A 15,965-nucleotide genomic window follows, 5' to 3' on the forward strand; every position below is an offset into this window, starting at 1 on the left:
AAGATCTGGCTATTCAGAGTTCTTGGTCATTTCACAAATCCAATGAGGAGCACAGTGGAGTCTAGCATTCTGTGGCAAGACAGCGTCGTTGCAAGAAATCGTTGAGGGCTCCGCCATTGCGACGCTAGAACGTGCCGCAACCCCAGCGAAGCGTAGTGGTTGGGTATAAGCCACAGCTCAGCGGAGTTATTAGCGAGGCAGGGCTGACATACAAGTAAATACCCTAATAAATGAAGGCGAGTCAAGATGTCGATTTAATATAATGCATTTACAATCGCAGCTAGTGTAATGTCTAACTTTTTTCACTGTACTGTCAATAAATAAAGCATTCCGCAATAAAGACTTACATACGCACATATATGGGTTTTAATAATTCGACATCTATCAATTATAAACATTCATTACTATTGGTAAGTACCAATATATGCAAATGAACCAGCGAAGTACTCGCAGTGTAAGGTCGCACCGCCACGACCGTACATCAGATTACACTTAGATTACATGTCGAAGACACTCACTCCCTTCACAGTAGTCCGACTGCACTTGTTGAAGTTGGCCTATTACGGATTAAGGTCATTGCTGGAACAACATCGAGCTCCATCCTTGTGGCGCTAGCTCCCAAAACAAGGTTCGTTTGATGTGTGCACAGTTTTTTTTCTTCTCTCTCGACGCTCAGATCTACTAAGAGGGCATTAACATAACGACAGACAATATGTTCATATTTGTATTAAAATATCACTACTGCTGTTTTAAAGGCAGCTGTAAACCCAGCAAGATTTTACTATGGGGCGGATCCGGTTTCGAACGTTCCGCTATGCAAACGTTTCGTGATCCATACCCAGTAAGCATAGCTCTAGCTCGTATTGTATCCAGCTGTATAACAATGGTACCGACTGGGTGCTTTTGAACGTCAACGGCGATATTAGACGCGCTGCGCTGGCGAATCTAAAATGACGCAGCTGCTATGTTTTCGGCTGGCCGAAACATTACGGTTAATGGTAGGCCATCTGTATCTGTATCTGTATTAGGCCATCTATTCAATCTCCGTATTTGAGATCATGAACTACGATGCCTAAATTCTGTGTATTAGGAAATGCTTTACAGAATAAAAAGTGCGATTAGGGTATTCATATGGTATGGTACGAATATGGTACGAATTGGTTTTATAAGCCACCTTGCGGGTAACCTGGATGGCGTATCCGTTGCGGGAGATGGTGGCGTCGGAGCTGGTCCAAAGAAACATTGCTAAGGAGTTAGCTCTACGTTATACTCGTCTAGCGTAAATGAAAATCAACAAGTCTAGTTTCAAGCTACCTGGAATGTCAGCTTGTGGGTGAGGGCGACACGAGCTATCTGGGAAAACGAAATTTGCGAGAATCGCATTGATGACAGTTTTGTGATGAAGTGAGCAGCTATCAGGTTTTTCTTACAAAGTGCAAAATCTAGTTTTGAGTACCATTCAGAACTTCATTGGAGTTGAAATGGGTCAAAATTTAGAGCTGGTTGGAAGAAGAACGGGGACATCAGTGTCAGTTGAGTGGAGTGCCTCGATAGCATCATATGTACAGGAGAGCAAAGGGGGGGGGGGGGGTATCAAAGCGCCAATGTATTGAACAAAATAGTCGTTGAAGAAACTTGTAACCTTTTTGAGTTCGCTCAGTGGTGCACCACTGATTACTTGTTCTAGGACCTAAGGATTATATCTGCCTCTTCCTAAGTCTATTTTAAACATTTTTCATTTGACTTCCGAACTATTTGCGCAACGGCAAAATTAACGGTTTCCAGTTGCTTTCAAGTCCATTTGTACTTTTATGGAAGTAAAGCGACTGGGAAGAAAAATTCGTGGCGATTAGTGGGTGTAAAGGCAAGTCCATATGCTTGTCAAGCTTCTTGGGTTCGGCATTCACCTGTGGTTTGTTATGTTGAGAACTATTGAGAAATCATATCAGATTTATGCGAAGTTCGATTTTTTATCCTTGGAAGGCTTTAGCTGAACTATCGTACTTCAGCATATCTGAGCAGCCTCTATGTTTCGAGTTTTACGTCCGGTATTGCCGTTAAACATTCCACCAGACGATTGGTTCCCAGCATAAAACGAATCATGCGTCTATGCCCGAGTTTGAACCTACGACACGTTTAGACTGGCATGCAAATACGCTACACACTAAGCTATCACGGAGAAATCTCTGAACGTCCACTCTCAACGCTATACCGGTTATTGTGCTTTGGACTACAAATTAGCAGAGCTTCTTAATAGCACAAAAAGCGGTCGGGCAATCGATCACTAACAACGATGTCGAATGTATCGCCGTCCGATGCATGCAAGTCAGCGGAAGTATGATCAATGATGCGAGGCAACGTTCTTAGGCGTAGTTGACAAGGACCAGTTGCAGCAGTATGCTAATGAAGATTATTAGTACATTATTACACCATAACCGCTATGGCCATGCTACCTAAGTACACGAACAACAAGCTAAGAGAGTATCTCAGAGTTACCGAAAGCAAATACTAGGTTAATAATATAGGAAGAATCAATGCTTATATTTAACCTGGACTCAAAGATCTTCTTTTCAAGAGTAAACAAATGTCTGAAAAATATGCAGTTTTTGGAGTTTCAAGCAATAATGATCCGTAAAAATCAACAATTACATGACGACGAAAGACTTGCCTTCTTAGACAGCTTCCCGCCAGACAACGGTTCTCAACAAATAAGTCTAGTCTTTTCTAACCCTAAAAGATATTTACTGTCTGTTAGAAAAAACAAAAGCGTATACAATCTTAAAAATTAGAGTTTTTCGTAAGGATCAGTTTGACTCAAGACAGACAAGACCTTCTACTATTGATTAATTAAGTCTTAAAATGGCACTGCTGATATCAGTTAATTAATACTAATAATTAATAAAATAATAATAATAATAAAATAGACGATGGTGTGATATCGAGATATTTTAGCAGATTCATAATTACTTTCATTCATAGAATGGGTATAATTACTGATTTACAATAGGTTTACTACATGAACATATATTATCAGGAAGGTATTGGAGCAGGTGTAATTGTTATAGCCAAATTTCTGACATTTCTGACATGTCAACATTAGCCTTATTTTTCTTTGTGCCATCAACTGATGCCGCTTCAAGAGGTGTTGAGATAATGATTTTCTGAGGAGAAGACTTCAACATTTCATGGTTTTTGTTACATAGTTATCTCTAATATATATAGTTTATATATATAGTTATATTTGACGGTTTTAGATGACTTGGGAAGGTAATGTCAGTTTAGGGCAGATGTATTGGAATAGCCACTATAGCTAAGCTATGTACCTTAAATGATTCATGCGCTTATCTGGACGAAGAAGCACAGATCAACATAATGAGCAATAGGGCGATGGATAACTCTGCGAAACAAATTTATACCCCACATCTCAGTTTCAGGTGGGAATGTCTGAGATATGAAATAAGTGGACACTTTAGTATATAATTTTATGTTTTCCAATTTCAGAAAATATATGAATGCTTTTGGACTCATGCGCGTTTCTCACTTACTGCAAGTCATCGCCAGTAATATTATATTAATGCGATTTTAGGACAACTATGTTATAGAGTAGGATTGTAGCCTATTTGCGCTTAAAAGGGCTTTAAATGACTTAATACGCGGTCTAACATCCAATTGCGACACGTATATATTGAAATAAGAGCTGGATATTATTTCAAGGGCAACGTTAGCTTCTAAACAGGTGGCGCTGCGTACTCGAGCTGCTGCGATCCTTAAGTGTAAGCAGATGACTAATTGCAGCAAGAAGTTGAAATAAGTAAAGGCTGCTCACAGGCCGGGAGGCTACAATCATCTAGGTAATGACCTCAATCATGCATATACAAAGTCCGCTTAAAACATCTGAAGGATACTTCATAAATTGCATGGCCGATGGGATTGAGCTTCAATCTATTGTTATCTTAGTAACGTGCAATAACTTGAAGCATCAAAACTTGAATGTTTCAGCAGTGAGATCTCTTCCTTTTATCTTTTCATAGCCGAGACAAAAAAATATTCTACAATGTTTTTTAACCCTATATAATATAGTTTGAATAACCTGCGTCATCGCATGAACATTAGATATCGCATTAGTATCTTAAAATAGGCGAATTTATTTCTTATGAACCTGGTATATCAAAAGGTACATGTCAACGACAAAAGCTTTCAAGAGCTGAGCTGAGGCTGCATATCGACTATTCCCTAGAGCCTTCTCTGCGTGCCGGACTGACATTCCGTAATTCAAATCGGTGGAACAACGTTCTGACAGATCAATTTGACGACCAGACGCTATCACTTCTGCATATTAGCCTCTATTCAGTAGAAGAGAAGGAATACTGAAATTCCTTTAGAAAGAAATTAATAAAAAACGACCGTGACACGTGTTTACAATATTCCATTTCTAGTGAAAGAAACAAAACTCAATTGAGAACCAAAACAAGATTCTCTCATAACTATTTTATTAGTTAATACAGTATTTGTACTGTAAGTTTGCTATATAGATATTCAGCTAATTTTAACTGTTTTTTTAAAGAACTTTATTTATTTGCTTACCATATCTTCTGTAGATTTTAATGGCCTAGTATCTTGTCGCCCATCTGGCTGTAAATGCAGCATTCGATAAATCGGCAAAGTGGATAAGGAAGAACACACGAAATACAACATCTTAGGCGTTTCAATGGCTAGTCCCAGCCTAATACCCATGTTATATTTGGTTTTGTCGCTCGAGTCTCATTTCTAAGTAGCAAATTTTTGCGAGTACTTATTGGCTGTGAAAGAAAATTAACTTGCAACTTTCAATTACTGTATTACGCATTCTACGTCCAAGTAATTTTTCGTACTTGTCGACGGTTGTATCAAGTTTGTGCTGCAAAGGATTCAGCTTCAGTTGTCTACAGTGATCACTCAGTCTTGAAGAACCTAATAGAGTAAAATTGTGCAAACAATAAAAGCATTCGCAAGGCTATCGAAGTCACGAGTATCTCATCTTATGCTGACCCGCATTGCTATCGAGTTACTGTTGGCCCTAAAAAAATTGGCCTGTTCTCGGCGTGACCGTAGGTCATTCATTCATTAGACTTCTGCGAGAAAAAACCCAAACATTTACTGCTACTTGCTCAACCCTCGAAACCGATTGCATGATGCACTGGTAAATAATAGTATTGTGATTGGCACCTCGCGACATTGCCTAACAATCGGTAGTAAGGGCAGGCACACTCGTGAACAAAAAATAAATTGAAGAAAGACGCCTGAAAACATATATAATGTACGTACATATGCCCGACTTACCAAACACTGGACGTTATTTAACGTATAACGGAGTCAGCTAGCGGTGCTGGTGGGCGTAATAGTAACGACAGTAGCTCAAAATCAGTCGAAATTGCTAGAAATGAACGGGGCAACCAGGAGGGATCCGCTCCAGAGCAAACGAAATCTGTTGCCGTTCGCGTGCGCAATAAACCGAAAGGCTCATCTGTAGACTTTCTGCAGCACGGTCCAACATGTCCACCCACTATACCCAGCAGAACCACTCTTTTTACATACTATTCTCTCTCTACCATCCACCTTTCCCCAGCTCGTTTTTTCTAAGAATGAAGAACTAGTTTAACGGATCAACACGGCTGACGGCTCAGCAAATACAAATGCCAAGCCTCGTAAAACCCCTTTTCAGCTAGCTGTACTTCCGAGCTGAATCCCTTCGTCAAACTGTGCCCCATTCTCGCATCACGTACACTCGCTCGCAGCAGCTCTAACTGGTCGTTAGTTGATAGGCCCATCTTCACCTCCTTTCGAGTCGGCCTAGAGTAGGCATAGTCGAATCAGCTCTACTTGCCAGGCCGTCTTATTCTCTCGCAGTCAAGAAGCAACACCCTAAGCCGATGACTCCTTGTGACCGCCATAAAGTCCAACATCGAACGTGGCGTTGCTTTTGATCGTGTCGGGAGAGCTCGCTACGTTCGGCAAGTCTCATGAAGAGCAGCAAGCCAACCTGGAGCAAAAGGCAACCTAATAGTAGCTGAGGAGCGCACCACCGGACCGTTTACTAAGGCCAGCTCCAAAAAGCCCAACAGCTTGTAGACAGCTTTCAGTACAAGATGCCCTTTTAAACTAACTCTGATAGCTTGACGTTTGGCCGTCGCGTCGGCCATATAACGTAACGAAGTGCGTCGCTTACAGTCCACCTCGCTGGCGATGCTCAGTGCTATTGAGGCGCCGCTGATATCGTCGGCTGCCCCAACGAACGGCCAACGCTAAAAGCATTAAGAGCTGTGTCCCTTGCGGCTTCAGCTGTTTGTAACTCTGAGCAGGGACAATAGAAGTCTCCCTGGACTGAAATATCAGGCATTCCAGAACTCTTGCCTGCGCTTTACTTCATTATAGAAGCAGAAGCCGTAGCAATGGACATTATATACTAAATCGTTTCGCCATATATACAAGGAGTACAGGGCATCTATATACTAATATCCCTAAATCCCAGTGATCTAAATAAGTGTGGAACCAATTATTATTATTATTGTGTGTTAGCATGCAAGCAAAAATTCGTTATGCAGAGACTGGGATTCTTCGGGAAAAGTGGGTTGATTAATCTTCAAGGCAACTGACATCTCTTCTTGCAATTGCTTGGAATGTTCAAATATTCAATTAGCTTGAATAAATAGATCTTGAAATAATGTGACGGCAAAGATCGTTACAAAAATGGATCGTTCAATTAACAATGCTTTTTTCATCATTTTCTTTTAGTGCTAGGATGTTAATCGAATAGGGTCTGTCAGTTTGTTAACTTTTACGACATGGTCCACCTTTATATATATATATATATATATGCATATACTAATTTCAAAATAATTGAAATAATTTGTTCTAGATATGGTGAATAACTACTTGACCTTTTTTCATCAATGTTAAAAGACGTAGTTGCCATTATGATATATGTCCTATGTTTAGTCAAATACTATTGCTTGAGCAAAATTTTGTATGTTTTAAATAAAGGTGTAAGCATTAACCGCGAAGTATACCGAAAAAAAATCAAGAGCGATATCTATCAACGTGCTTTTTATAAATATCTAGATACAGCGTACTATCCAGCTCATTCCCATGTATCCAGCGCATGTTCATGTATTCTGCTATGTGCATTGCTCGAAGATATTCGATCCTGCATTGGTAGGTACACAAGCACAGATGAATCCGTGCTTTACTCGGAAAAAGCACAACACTAGTAGCATCGATTGCGGTACCATTCGCGCTACGTGAGTTTCGTTCCAGTTACCACCGCCGTTAGTCCACCCTCTGACCTTCGGCGACTACCTTAGATAATAAAATGAACCTATTTCAGCCATGGCCGTCTAAAACACCAGTTAGGTCCGCTAATAGGAAAATGAATACTCACAATGAACCCTGGAACTTGCCAAACCATAGATAGTAATAGCGGTTAGGAATGATAAGGGCAACGATGCAACAGCGACGTAATGAAACGTATCAGAACGTGTCGAGGGCCTAGATAGAGTCGAGCTGGTATGTTAAGCACGGGCTCACTGGAGCAGCACTCACTAGAGCAGCATCACTGCCCGTAAGATCCAGAACGTCCTGGAGATCCTAGTTTTTCTCTAGCAGTTCGCTGAGATGGAAAAGACAGGAGCTATTGGGCAGACAGAGCAGGGTCAAGGCATGTTGACGGGGCTGCAGTGGCCTCTACCCAGCACGACCCAGGCGATGACAGGAACGCCGCTGGTATAGTAGTCCTTAAGCTCACTTTAAAAGCTCATTTGTATGATAATTTCGAATGCAGGAAGCTGCACGTCGCTAGTACTGCTTCTTTCTTTTTCGTTCTGATCCTTTTGCTTTGGTTGCTTTCCACTCGTTCATCACAACATTCACGAGAACCGGCTAACGATCAAAGTCTGTTGCCGCTTTTTTTGTTCAACCCAGAGTAGCGCTAGAAAAACTATTGGGAGCGGATGTAGGAATACCGCCAACAGTCCGATGCCATGGACGGTTGTTGTATTTAGGCACCAGGACCGCTATAACCCTACACACAATAAGCTGTTAGCTCGGACACAACCTCCGTTAACGAAAAAAACAATGTAACGCTACAGTTAAACACGCCTCTCATGTTAGTGCATAGATTTCTTTGAAGGTAGCATTCAGTGGCGAGCCTTTCGCGAAACCAGTCGTGTCGGAGACAAGCGAGAAGGCGTAGCTCGCCAAAATTTGGCAGTTGACATTTAGGTTAGTCTTCTCCAAAAATTTAAGGTGAGGTAGCAACATAAACTGAACATAGCTGTTACAATATTTTCTGTAGAGTTCTGCTGCCATTAGATAGCTACCTGGCGATAGTGGCTTCAAATGTCTGCCAAGCTTTGTGTGTTCTGCCAGGTCGACTTTTTAGTTGGCCCGTGGCTTATCGCATATGTGCTAACGCATCCGCATAAGCATTTATCACAGTTTATTATGATTTCTGAATGAAAAAGATACAATTCAAATAAACAGAAATTTATACCATAGAATAAGTGTAGTAAGGGGCTCAAGCTGGGTTCCATCAACATATACACGTTCATGTTTGTCATACTAGAAGTACCTAAACTAAACAACATTGAAATTTGCAACAAATTGCGTAAACAAGTTGAGCGACAAATTGGAAAAAGCGCTTACTTTTGTAAAGAATTCAAAAAATTCATCATAGGAGCACATTACGGAAATTTCCTACATATATATATATATATATATATATATATATATATATATACTCCTCCAAAAAGAACACTAATTCTGATGTTGATATACAGTATATGTAACCTGTGTAAATGAGGGCCAGAAAATGAAAAAAACATTTCAAATAAAAGGGAAGCATAAATCTAAGGACAAATCCAGATCATACTATCGTAAACTATTGCTTCCGCCCCTGAGAAGGCAATTCAGCTCTAACATAGAATCATAGCAGGCTTGGTACGAAGACCAGATTGGCGTTAGACGCTTCGGTCTTCTTCACCTGCTAATTATATTCTTTGGTCTTTGAGAGATCGCGGAGGATGGCGCTTACTTTTTATTATGTCTCCTACTCTTCCCAACATTCGGACAGCTTCAAACATTTTCAATAGTAGAAAGGCTATTGGTACCTTATGAATTACAATTATTAGCTCCATTTTCTCTACTGCTAATAGTGGTAATTATTGATTATTCTACAAGATAACATTTTTTGCATATTCCGTATTCGTGACATGACATGCAGCACATATTTTAACAACATTTTTATTCAGACACCTCTAACCAGTTACAGGACGAGAAATTCTCCTTAGCTGTTACCCCTGACAAACAAAGGATTTCATGCAGAGTTGTTTTACTTAACAGCACAATACAAGAATGCGCTCTACTCAGATCGGTTTTGACTATGAGCTATTAAGATCGGAATATTGGGCTGCTTTCAGGATAACGACAAACCCAAATAAACCTGTGAGATACGACTACTCGAATTTTCTTGATCAATTTTACATATCGACATTTTATTTTTCGTGTCCGAAACTATACCTATATAAATGTAATTTTATTTACATGATATTCTTATAGATCCTTAACATGTTTGGTTCTAATAAAATATCTAATAATCCCTCTTTTGGTACCTGTTGTCTTAATGCATAAGAAACAGACAATGCTCGTTACCCACATATTGATACATGCGTATTACCAATTTGGTGGCTTTGCTACAACCGATTTTTAGTTAAATTGTATTAATTCTGTTGAATGTGCGAGCTTAGACGATGCTTTATCCGGTTTCATTGTTCTCGGCACCAAGAGACAGGGAAGCGAAACGTTATAAGTTACCTTAAAGCGCGTAAAACATGTTTTCATAGCAATGCTCTTATGTAGTCGTAACGTCCGTGTGCGGCGTACTGTAAACGTAACTCACTACTAATAATCTAACGTAGATCTGGCTGAAGGCGCGACATAAGGCAATAGAACATGCGGCGGCACTGCGTTCGAACCTTCGTTCGTAGTCCAACGATCGTTGCGCAGCTAGACTGAGGCGTTATCGAGATACAGTTGACCTTGTCCCTCGGCAACTGTGACACCACTGCTGGCCCTAGTTCCCCTACTCTAGACGGCGCCACCGCCGCAGCCGTGCCACTAGCACGAAAAGAGAAAGATTGAGGAAACGCTGAGAAAAGATTGAGGACGTGCTGTGGATGCTAAAGAGCTGCCTTGCTCTTTTCGTGGTCCTAAGCTCCGGTCTGCTCCCACATCCCTTTCCCACCATCGTTACCTTTGCGGTCGCTCACCAGCGAACTTAACTACGTATATAAGCGGTACTGTCCAAATAGGCTTTTTTGTCGATGCTGTCCTGTTCGATCCCTGGCAGACGACAAACAAGCATTCGAACTCTCCGTTTGGCCATTAGATGTAATGTTTGTAGAGCTACTCCTGGCAAATTCTATACCACCGCTGTGTTACAGAAATAATAGCTAAATCTCTGCATCGATGGTAAAAGATTTCGGGTCTTCTCGTATAAAAAACCGCCGAATCAATCTTTGCCTCTAGAAGAACTGACGACCCAAAAGCGGTTTTCTTGTCTTTTTCATCTGTCAATACCTTTACGCCTATTCTGATATAGAATTGAACTAATAACAGCAGTAGCTGCTGCTATGGTCAACAGACCACCTCGGCGACAGGCCGCCGTTGACGGTCATATCCTCATTGATCACAACCGAAAGCGTCAACAAAAATTGTCGTTAGCTTCAGCTAATATATTAGGGTTCAAGGTCGGCAGTCAAATGTGAACATCGGCTGCGACCGAGTTAGACATCGAGGAGAGTCTGACTCGAACTGTTTTAGTTTGATGCAATGGGAATCGCGTAAGATGTGCGCTTGGAAAATTTCCATTGACCGACGTTATCTAAATTTATGTTTAACTATGCACTTACAGGCGATGATAACTTGAAAAACGGCCGACATTAAAGAGATAAGGGAAATAGATGAATAATATATATCGTTTAGTAGAAACTTAGGCAAAAAATACTTCTTTGACCACGACTTTTATAGAATATGATGCATAAATTATATCATAACGTTATGATGTTGGATGACTATATAAAATCTGAGGGATTTGTCACACGTTTGGTTTCACAACTTCGGATCGCGATGACCCTTAAATTGATATATTTGTTGGCTTTGCGACAGATGATTACACGGCCCTTGATTTGAGCTTAGTTATTCAACATTTCTTGCACTCATCTAACGACATTAATTGATCCCTTTAGGGATGTTTGAAGCACAAAAACGCTATATAATTTTTTTCTGATTTAATCATACTTATCATGGAATATTTATACTTTTCTTTTAATATCGTATCTGCAAAGCGTTCCGGAAGGACTGATGTTGATTCACTATATTGTCTCTGAAAGAGCTTAGCAGCTAACAACGTTTTCAACTAATGTTTGAGCCACGTGGTGGTCTGGGTTCATTTCCTTATTTTGTGTTGGAAGCCGATTGTTGGATCGAATGCCAGACGGCAATGCCGAACGTAAAACTTTCAACATTTAATTTTAGTATATTCTTTTTTATTTAGAATTTGTGTTTTCGTTATTTATGAAATTAACAGCAATATTATCGACTGATGGCGAGGTACGTATTCAAAAACAGTTCTTATATCACAACAAGACGAACAGCATTATCTGACCAGTTCCGAGTCAATTTGCTGTCCAAATATGTTTGTATTGTAATCCAGCCAAAGCTACACTCAAATGTATTCCGGCTCGAATGTTATTTTGCGAAGTTCGTATTTGTATGCTAACATTTTACCGTTGAACCTGCTTTTTAGAATGGAATTCTTTTCGAATTGGACGAAAAAAGTGAAAACAGTACTTGGAGTGCTATGTCTGGAACACTGATTTGACCATTAAATAGAATGTTTTTGATAGCTGTCGCTGGGTCGACCCGAATAGATGGCTACACAGAACGGATTCAAGATAGGTACCATATTATATAATGTAATGCCCTACGAAAAGGGATATCTACGAAATTGTGATCTACAGTTGTCGCAAAGGAACTACTTTTAAAAGTGCACGTATATAGTTTGTGAATCGAAAAACCTTGCCAGTCAAACAATTGCATGGATGTCTAATGCAAATTATGCGAAATACCATTTGTCTCATAAAAACTTGTAAAACGATACTTATCTTTATTTGGTAAGCGCAGAGATGTGATTGATTAAAATGACTAGTTAGGCCATCGACCGTTTAGTTCGGACAAAATATTAAAAAGTATAAATAAGTTGAAGAAATACAGAAGCACTGCGCAAGACGATACCAATATTTCATAAACAGCCATGTTTGCATTCATTAGATTTGTTCATATTGTCCCTAAAGCTAGTAGGCACATATTGATTCTAAGCTAATGCAAAAACGTCCTCGCAAGCTTCATCGCAGTGAAGTTCCGTCTAGCCACGTTCCTAACGCAGTTACAATTATATCACCGTTTATTTTATATAAATATATATAAAATTTTATATATAAATTAAGTCATCTGGTCTTATACTTTATCTCGCCGAGTCGTGACAGAAGCGAAGGCTCGCAGTAGTCTGGGAGCTGAAATTTCGTTCGGACCTAGTGCTATGCACACTTATCTTGTAGCTGCACGATTCGTCTGCATGTTTCTTTCGCCTGTCTTTGCTTCTATTTTTTCCATACACTCCGTAGTGTCAGATGGTCCCCGTCAACGCGTTCATGGTAGGAGCGTAATGGCTAGTGTTATCGCTAAGATTTGTGGATGACGTTGCGACAAACAGGGAAAGCGAAAATAAGCGAAACGGAAGACTCCAACTAATACCTGTTGACGTAAAATAGACTGAAGTTTTACTGCGACACACGATTGCTTCACCATAATTACGGAAAATATAAGAGAGATAATAAAAAAAAATCTTAGTGTTTAAAGACCTGATCATATATATCAATTCTACCATCCTTACCATTCGTTAGTTAGAAGTTAGGGATGACTCCAAATGGAAGAAAAAAGATTAAAATCTTACAACTTGGAATACCGTCGAAAAAATATTGCAACACGGTGTAATGATGCTCACGGCCTTCCAAAGTTATAATTCATAGTCAATAATTAGTAAAGGATTGAAGGTCGTTTATTATAAATTCAACTTGAAAGCTGATAAAATCTGTGATATGCGGCAGTAAGCATAGGAAGCAAGTAACACAGGTAGTGTAAGTAAATGAACGATGCTAATGGCAAAAAGCTTTAAGCTATGTAAAAATTATATTAAAGACATGAAGTAACAATAATGTTCAAGTTTACAAGAATATACTATTACAAATAAATAAATACAAAAGAAAATTAAACAATAATAAAAGGTTGATCGTCGGAATTGATTTTTTATCATTGCTTTAGATCCGAAAATTAATCCACTTCGATGATTTCAAGGCCACACTGCCATTATAATTAAGATAAGACAAAAAATCCTTAAAAAATCACTTAGAGTTTGTACACACTATAAAAATCAACAAATGTATTTCTTCTATTTATACAAGCTTTTCTTTTACCTACTGATTATTAGATACTTTAAACTTGCTGCAAAGATCTTTTCAGATCTTACTCTTTCTGACTATCCCCTGTCATTTGTTATGGGTTTCAGCTTAAAATTTGAAACGCGATTTATACTATTCGTTGTTACATATACATACTTTAGTCTTTCATCAACAGCACATGGCATATCCACTGTGCAGTATTCCAGTTTAGTAATGTACAATGATGGAACACATCTAAGTAGCCGGTCGTTTAGGCTATCTCTCAGTTAAGTTACCTACCAAATTAAGCAAAACTATTGCGCTATCTACGATGTCTCTTTCCTGTCTCCCTTAGTTTCAGTATTTTGCCTCAGACATCTTCTGTAGATGATCAGATTATTCGAGACTAGCTAGGCCCTTTCTCGGCTATTATCAGCCCTAGGACTACTACTGCTGCTAGTCCTTTTTGGCCGATAGCCTCCTGTTACCGGTGATTTTTCGTAACTAATATGATTCTTCTTATTCCTCAACAGGTTGTATTTGACAAATGTCGTTCGAGTTTCCCACACGAACGGTATGTACACAAGTCTCGCGATCAGCGGTGTGTTCTCCGTATCCATGAACTCTGTCGAGTAAACCAGCTCGAAATCTGAATGTTTGGTAAAATTTGGCTCACGGCTGGTTACCTTCGGCCGGTCGGTATCCATGAGGTAGTGGCATTTCGATAAGCTTAGATAGCGTGAAGGCTCCTCGCGGTTGGCGTCGTTCATCTCCGTGGGAATTGTTCTCGTAGCATTGACCCCAAGGCTAAAAGGTTTCGGTAGCTGGCCGCGGAATTCCGACTTGATAAACTGCAGCTCCCAGCGATCAGGCAAAAAATAGGACGCTGGAAATCGGTGCCATTCTTTGCCCACGCAAAGGTAGACAGGATGAGAGGGCAGTGGCCGGTCACTCAGTCCGTCACGATTGGCAATACGGGCCAATTCCATTGACACGGTCATAGGGGCACTGTACGCTTTGTACAGTAGAATGCAACGACTCATCCCGAGGAAGCACGAAAACATAACGGGGAGAAGCCACCAAGCATCATTCAGATCGAGGTGGTGTCTGCATGTGCGTTGGTAGAAGAGATGATGTAGCCAGCGTTGCAGGAGATCAGAACAGACAGACGCATTCAGCAGAACCAGAGGGTAGACCGGATAGAGGAAACGTTCTTCCTTGTGCGGCTGGCTAAAAAAGATAATAAACCAGATATACATGCCTAACAACGATGTGTACTCGAGACGTTCTGTCGGTATTCGGAAGTATTTAGTAATAGCTAGTAGAGGAATGGCAGCCAACGCCATTAGAAACGCATAATTAAAGTTGATAATGCCATTTCGAATGTAAAAATCAAATGGCTCAACGCCGTACAGATTCGGTCCGTGCGGGCTAAACACGTTATACAGGACAATGTTTTTCGCGGCAAAGACCAATTTGCCAAAATATATACTATCCACTGTGATGACGATTGGCATTATGACTGCGGAGGAGAGAAGCCCATATTGGATAAAATTGATTACATATTTCCTACCCTTCAATAGCGCGTCGATGAAGATCGGCACAACTAAAATACCCGTGAATGGCCACCCTACAAGCGCACTTAGTACAGCTGAAAATAGTGCGAAGAAACAGTTATCATTCCACCAGGCTCCGTATGAAAGCATGAGAAGCTTCATGCCGAAACTCGAAGGCAAAAACGCCGCCGATGAAATGAACATGCCCGTGGCGAAGATCGTCATCAAGAAGTAAATCTTCGCGATGTGTTTGCCGAATTTGTGTCGAATCGCCTTATAAAAGTACGCCTCACAGATTGCTTCGACGGCGCCGATTACACAGCGCATAAAATAGAACACCAGGGTTCGCTGGTCTTGTAACAGGCTGCTGTACGCGAAGCCGGGCAGAGCATATAGCCAGAGGTATGCGTATGATCGAATGGCATATAACGGACTGTACTCCCATGTCTGCATTCCGCGGCCGTACATGAGATAGTGAGTCGGTTCCCAATAGTTATACGTCTCGTCGCAGTCCTGTATGTTGCTCCAAACAGCCGCGCATAGTCTAGCAGAAAGTAGCACCTTGAATGCTGTAAATGTCGCAGGTGTCCACGTAAGCGGTTCCAGCGTGGAAGCATTAGCCCGACTACCATCCGGTTGAGTACAATCCACTTTCTCAGAAACACTATTGGGCTCTTTGCGAGATGATTTAGTTACGCGATGTCTCGTCTCCATTTTATGACAAGATAAAGTGAACCCTTCAGCCCGCGCCGGCTCTATTAGGCACTCCGGCCACAATAACAGACCAAAATACACTTTGCGTCTCGCCGAGGCTCACAACACCTGACTGCCAAAACAAATTAACGTTCGGTAAATGCCAACCCATCTACATCCTGCGCCC

The 15,965-nt window shown here is 40.6% G+C and overlaps 1 protein-coding gene across 1 annotated transcript; it reads right to left on the reverse strand.

The window, feature by feature from the left end:
- Positions 1-12,163: 12,163 nt before the first annotated feature.
- Positions 12,164-15,949, reverse strand: LOC111254568 (alpha-1,2-mannosyltransferase ALG9-like). Its single transcript, XM_022815531.2, has one exon. It carries the CDS (start codon positions 15,797-15,799, stop codon positions 13,940-13,942), a length of 1,860 nt encoding a protein of 619 aa, XP_022671266.1. The 5' UTR covers positions 15,800-15,949; the 3' UTR covers positions 12,164-13,939.
- Positions 15,950-15,965: the final 16 nt, after the last annotated feature.

This window comes from Varroa destructor, unplaced genomic scaffold (genome assembly GCF_002443255.2).
Source record: "Varroa destructor unplaced genomic scaffold, Vdes_3.0 BEIS01000007.1, whole genome shotgun sequence".
In the NCBI taxonomy this organism is placed as follows: Eukaryota; Metazoa; Arthropoda; class Arachnida; order Mesostigmata; family Varroidae; genus Varroa; species Varroa destructor.